Genomic DNA, 6,287 nt, shown 5'->3' on the forward strand with positions numbered 1-6,287 from the left:
CTCTTCCAATCCTTCCAATCCAAACAAAATGTGTGTGGGCGGGACTAAGATGCCCCACAAATAACATGAACTTTGCATGTGACACACGGTCACCACTAATCACAGACAGGAATAACAGATTGGAGGAATTTGCTTTTGGTACAGTGCTGCCTATATGCCTCTTGTCGGTCTTAACTCTATAGATGGTGTCTGTCGACGAGTTCCATAAAAAGAGAAGTGCCTTCATGCTTGGTCAAGGCAGGTCCAGCTGTCCGTGGGGTCAACCTTTGTCACCCACACACTGACCCCTTACATGGCCAGGCTATTGATAACCAATGGCCTTCAAAAGGAAAAAGGAGAACTTAATCAGCCTGAGATGTGTCGCCACAGGTGGCATCACGGCTCCGAGGAGCTCTCGTCTAAAGATGGTGATGCTGCCACTTCATTTGTGATGAGGTTTCATTCATGTTTTTTGCTGGTTTCCTCTCAGTCACACTGCTGACAGCTGTGAAGAGTCACAGAAAGTGGCACCACTGTGACTGCAGCTTAATTTCTTCTTGCAGATAACAGCTGCTCTATGGTGATAGGTAAGATATTACATGATGTATTTGCAATTAGTCAGGAAATCCTATCAAAATACACCACAATCCTCCTGTTGGAGTCATATTGGACAATTTAAGAAGCCATAGAGTTATTTCAGCATGTGTTATCCTGTCTTCTAGAATTTGTAAATCAGATTTTGAATTTAGTGAGAAACCCTAGCAGAAATTACACAATTACACAAACTCTGGTTGATTTTATTCTGCTGTGTACTGACAATATATAAACATCCAGCCTCAAAATGAATACATTTAAATAACACGTTTAGCAATCAGTAGTCAACTTCAGGAAAAAAAAAAGTTCAAAAATTCAAGTTTTTTTTCTGTTAATTATTGCTTTGTTTATAACTGAATGAACCATTTAACTGCCAAATTAAATAATCTATATTAAACAAATACAGTATCATATAACATTTATGAAATGCAACATATTTTCCATGTATTAGTAACAACTCAGTAATAACAGCTGTAAAAAACGCTGTAAATTCTCCAGTCCATTAGATTCACTTTATGGTGATTCAAGCAAAAACATGACATTTTTAATGTAAATGATTAAATATTATAACTTAAAGTGGCCCAAATATTACTACATTGTATTTCTGGCACACTTTACTGACAGTATCTGACGATTTTAAAAAGCATGTGACAATACGTCACATTAAATGATTTATAAGGGGGTCAGTTTGAATATTGCTTCATAGCGTTACTTCACTGATCTTTATTTGGCCTAACATCAAGCTGTTATATTATGTCAGTACAAAGTGCTGCTGTAGTCTTTGGTCATTATTTTAAGTCTGGTGAGAACACGCTGGTGTGAACGTGTAGTCTGTACACTAATTTTTTCCCCATGTTGGCAACAAATGTTTTGTCACTGAGATCATACTCATCACCATGCCAAACTTCGGTGTACAATATATTATATGCACCTTAAAGTTAAATTAATGGATGTTACCTGGATCTAAGGTCACTTACATATGTCCCTTTGTGCAGGTATGAGTTTGGTTAGTACGAGCAAAGCTTTTGCTGGATCCAAGCCCCCATAGTCGAGTCTCCAGCATTGTTTAAATGCTTACTGCAGGCCTTCCCCACCAAGAAGACCACCTCTGCGATATTGAGCAGAATACAGACCCCTGACGCAGCCAACATGAACACGGTGAAGACAGTCTTCTCTGTGGGCCTCGACACGAAGCAGTCCACTGTGTTGGGACAGGGGTACGAGTCACACTTTACCAGCCGGATCATCTTGTAACCAGGGTAGATCATGTAAAACAAATACATAAAGGTGACCTCAAAGACAATACGGAACAACAGGCTGATGACGTACGTCCACCAGAGAGCCCCTGTGATTTTCATCTTCTGGGTCTTTATCTGCTCCAGGTCTTTGGGGTTGGTCCGCCCTGATAGTTTGTAGAGCCTCTTGTCGACGTGACGGCGGTGGGCCACATGCATGGCAACCAGAAGGGCAGGAGTGGAGACCAGGATGAGCTGGAGTGCCCAGAGGCGGATGTGGGAGATGGGGAAGAAGTGGTCATAGCAGACACTGTTGCAACCCGGCTGCTGGGTGTTGCAGGTGAAACCGGACTTCTCGTCACCCCAAACGCTCTCTGCTGCAACCACCAGAACCAGGATACGGAAAATGAACAGGACAGAAAGCCAGATGCGACCGATGCCTGTGGAGTGTCTGTTCACACCGCTGATGACAGCATAAAATGATGCCCAGTTCATCTTTAGTTCCGGGTCTGATGGAGAAAGGGCAAACAAACACATCAGAGGGTCAACAACCGAGAACATATTGGGCTGAATATTATTTTCTTTTTAAAGTTTAAATTAAAGTTTTTCCCATCCGTAAAGAACAATAATGCAACACAAGACAAAGCAAACAGAACAGAATAAACAGAACACATCTGACCATATAAAAGCTAGCTGTAATAGCTATTAGAAACAAAAACACAAACCAATAACCTTTGTTAGAGAATGTTAGAAAATTAGAGATTCAAAAGACTCAATGACCATCATTTATTTTAACCCTTCAGCAAAATCAGACTTTGTCAGAATCCTTGAGGCATCTGCCTTAATAATGAACAAAGCTTGGGAGATTCTGGCAGTGGTTTATTCAGCCACTCTCCAGAACTTCTTTCTTTCTTCTTTTTGGGTGTTTAACTAGTGTGTAATAATACCTTTTGTAGTAAATTTGCTGACTGTGTTTCAAACTGACCGCCTGGCATGAGCCACCGTGTTTTCCCAAATATATTCTCCTGAATTTGAATTAAGATCCCGTTCCCAAATTTTTCTCAAATGTTCACAGTTATCATAGAGTACTTACCATAATTTAATAAAAGATTAAACTGAAACTGGGAACGGCTGTGCTTGAAATGATTTTTAGTTAATGATCAAGAAATCTCAAAAAGCAGATTTCTTAAGATGACAAAATAATTAACTTCAATTGCAAGATAACGGAATTAAAAAAAAAAAATATTGCAAGCACGGCCGTTCTCGGCTTCCATACAGTCCAATAATTTCTTCTCATTTTGACTTAATACAGTATAACCTCCAGACTCTATGCAGTTCCTGATTAGTAGATACCTTCAAAACATTTTGTTGAAAAATTACAAATCACCAACAAATATTATTTTCTTATTAAAATGACATGAACTTGCTAAAGGTATCACAGCAGTTACTGTTACTGTGATGATGAAGTATGCGCAAAACTGGCCTCTCAGTCACAGCTGATTTTAACAGCGTTTTATTAGATCTGAAATAATTAGGCAATTATTAAATTAGGTAATAATAAAAAAATCAGCTACTATTTTGTATTTTGACAATATTTTCAGACATTTTATAGTTTAAGCGATTAACAGAATAATTCAAAAATAATCAGCAGATTAATCAATAATGAAAATAATTATTAGTTGCAGAAGTTGCTCAAGTACATAAAGAGCATTGCAGAACAAGTAACCACTGTAGTCTCACAGTAAAGAGGTTGTTTTCTACCTATCCAGCCCAGAGACTTAAGAGAATGACATTATAAAAGAAGCTAAAAATATGAATACTTATAAAATAACCAACATAATACTGTACTTTTATAGGTGGAACAATTTAGTCCATCCCAAATATTTCATCCCCTCTGTGCTGATCATTATTGGTTGTCCTGTGTCCCCAACATGCATGAATTTCCAGTCTAGTATAAATGTCTAAGTTGTTACCCGGCTCAGCAGGAGGTGTAAGAGGCATAGGAGGCAGCGTAGAGGACAATGTTGACCCGCTGGTTTGGCATGGATGTGAGTCCAGAGAAGAAGGAAGCCTCTCTGCCCCCCTCTGCAGTTGGCAGGCCACTTAAGAGTGCAACTCTGAAGTCTGGCACCATGAGTCATGTGACATGCTTTCACCAGTCGCCATGGGGTAGCATGCAAAGTGGGCATCTGCACCCAACGTAACGGTGTCTCTAATACTCTTTAATTCTTGGCAGGAAAATAATTTGCGGTTGAAAAGTGTCTCGACGAGGATTAGAGAAGGAATCCTCTGATTCTAACCTGATGATGATTTAGAATTATTATTAACCGTGTACTTGAACTCTACTTTGTGACCAGATGTATAGTTATAGGTAAATTATGACTGATGGACTGTGAAAATAATACTGTTTTGTTTGATTATCACTATAAGAAAGGAAACGTCTTTTGGATCAAATAAATAAAATAAATAACAAACAAACCTGCTGAAGTGTAACAGTTTTATCTGTAACTCTAACTGTATATTCTTTGTTAATAAATCTTCCCAACTCTACACAGTTAAGTTCAGACATAACAGTAAAGCACAAACTCCCCATTAGCACAGATTTAACCAGCTGAACACACTGAACTATTTTCTCAGCTACATGATCTGACAACAGTTAGAAAGAGTTAAAAACAAAGCAGACTTACCTTCAGCTATAGTTTGGAATAAAGCACATCCAGAAACATTTACGTTGACATTAGCAGATTTTTTTCAATCTGTGACTGTGAACAAGAGTATCAGAGCACCATGACTTTGCATTGCTAATGATTTCTCTCACACTAGCCACTGCCCTGCACTGGAGAGGTCATATGCTTCTGTGCGCAATATTTGCATACAATAGGCCCATTTACAGAGGCCAAACAAACAGCTTCAGAATTCAGATCAAACATTTTAATTTCTGCCCAGCTGAGGAATCTGTGTGGGGACGGCAGTCTGTCCTCGCGTCCTTATTGTGCTGTGTTCTGCAGAGGAAGTGGAGGGTGGTTTTGACGCAATATCGAGTAAAACATAAAGGTCTAACACAAAGAATGGCCCATAAAATCTAAAGATAAGAGGACAAGAGTTTATTATCATAATAATCAGTCTGACATCTTATTTTTCTTTATTTTTTTGTTGCAGTACGCCTAACATTTAACCACTGATTCATTCTGCTCCCTCTGTATTAGGACCAAGCACAGTTTGACGTATTTGTGTGGGATTAATTGCTTTTTAGGCTGAAACCTTTTTAGCTCTGTGTTTTAGCGCAGAGGTGTTCAAATACTCCCACATAACTCCATTAAAATTTACTTTATTTAATTACATTTTATTTTTAACTGTAAAAAACATATAAATAAACATTGAAATGTTGATTTTGAGATCCTTGTGGGAAACATAAAAAGCAACCTTTTTAAAAACAAACTATTATAATCAACAATATCCAATGTCTTGGACAGATCTACAAAACGCATGTACAGATATCAAATTAAAGGGAAAATGGTGTCTTAGTAAGGTGTTGGGGCACCATGTGCCATCAGAGCAGCTTCAGTGTGCCTTTACACTTGTCCTCTAAGTCTCTGTAACTCTACTGGAGGAATGAACAGCATTCTTCCAAAGGATATTCCCTCATTCATTGTTCTGATGAAAGTGGTGGAGAGCACTGTCTAACACCATCCACAATATCTCATAGGTGTTTAATTGGGTTGATATCTGGTAACTGCAAAGGCCATAGCATATGATTCACATTTATACTCATTAAACCATTCAGTGACTTCTTGTGCCCTATGGATGGGGGCACTGTCATCCTGGAAGAGGCCACTGCCTTTGACAATGACAGCTGTAGAGAAAGAGAAGGGATGACACACAGCAAAGGGCCACAGGTTGGAGTCAAACCCATGACCACTGCAGCAAGGACTCAGCTTTAGTACATTGGTCGCCAGCTCTACCATATGAGCCACCAGGGCGCCCCCTATTCAGCATTTTTATACATGACACAGAGCATGATTGGATGCTAATTGCTTAATTGTACCATAAAATGGTAACTGTGTGGAAGTGTCTGGATTTGTTATGTTTCTCCACTCATTTATTGAGTTTTTTTTTGTCACCCATCTGTATGAAGGACATAATTCTATGGTTCAAATTGGAGACTAATGGGTAAAATATTTTGATCTATTCGGGAGATGTTGGCATGCTTTGCGTTCCTATGTGAGCTGCTGAAGAACACTAAAAAACTCACTGGAAGCTAAACTGTACAATGATTAAATCAGATTTGAGTGTCTGGGATGTGTATAATGTGTCAGTCAGGCTATATTATCGTTATCATTAGTAAGTCAGTCTCCTGTTTAATCATATTATTGTCAACATCAGCATAAGTATCAGTGTTTCTGTTTGACTCTTGCTTCCTTTCCCTCAGTCCCCTTGTATTAATCACACTGTGGGGGCAAAAATGTCACTTCACAACAC

The 6,287-nt window shown here is 38.8% G+C and overlaps 1 protein-coding gene across 2 annotated transcripts; it reads right to left on the reverse strand.

Annotated features, from left to right (window-relative positions):
• Positions 1–787: 787 nt before the first annotated feature.
• cx27.5 (connexin 27.5) lies at positions 788–4,621 on the reverse strand. Of its 2 annotated transcripts, none has more exons than XM_035666000.1 (2): positions 4,496–4,621; positions 788–2,317 (listed from the first exon to the last, which is right to left on the reverse strand). In XM_035666000.1, the coding sequence occupies exon 2, from the start codon at positions 2,301–2,303 to the stop codon at positions 1,581–1,583; it is 723 nt and encodes a 240-aa protein (XP_035521893.1). In that variant the 5' UTR covers positions 2,304–2,317; positions 4,496–4,621; the 3' UTR covers positions 788–1,580. The 2 variants fall into 2 exon arrangements, with proteins under 2 accessions (XP_035521893.1, XP_035521892.1); XM_035665999.1 differs by lacking the exon at positions 4,496–4,621 and adding an exon at positions 3,782–3,883.
• Positions 4,622–6,287: the final 1,666 nt, after the last annotated feature.

The sequence above is a fragment of the Morone saxatilis genome, unplaced genomic scaffold, assembly GCF_004916995.1.
Source record: "Morone saxatilis isolate NCDOM2014 unplaced genomic scaffold, NCSU_SB_2.0 Contig20, whole genome shotgun sequence".
Lineage (NCBI taxonomy): Eukaryota > Metazoa > Chordata > Actinopteri > Moronidae > Morone > Morone saxatilis.

What these genes read in the sequence shown, in the direction of transcription:
- cx27.5 (XM_035665999.1), bottom strand. Translation starts at nt 3,809, where the DNA reads ATGCCTCTTACACCTCCTGCTGAGCCGG. An exon ending in TACACCTCCTGCTGAGCCGG is followed by an intron (nt 2,318 to 3,781) that starts GTAACAACTTAG and finishes TTTCTCCATCAG; the next exon opens with ACCCGGAACTAAAGATGAAC.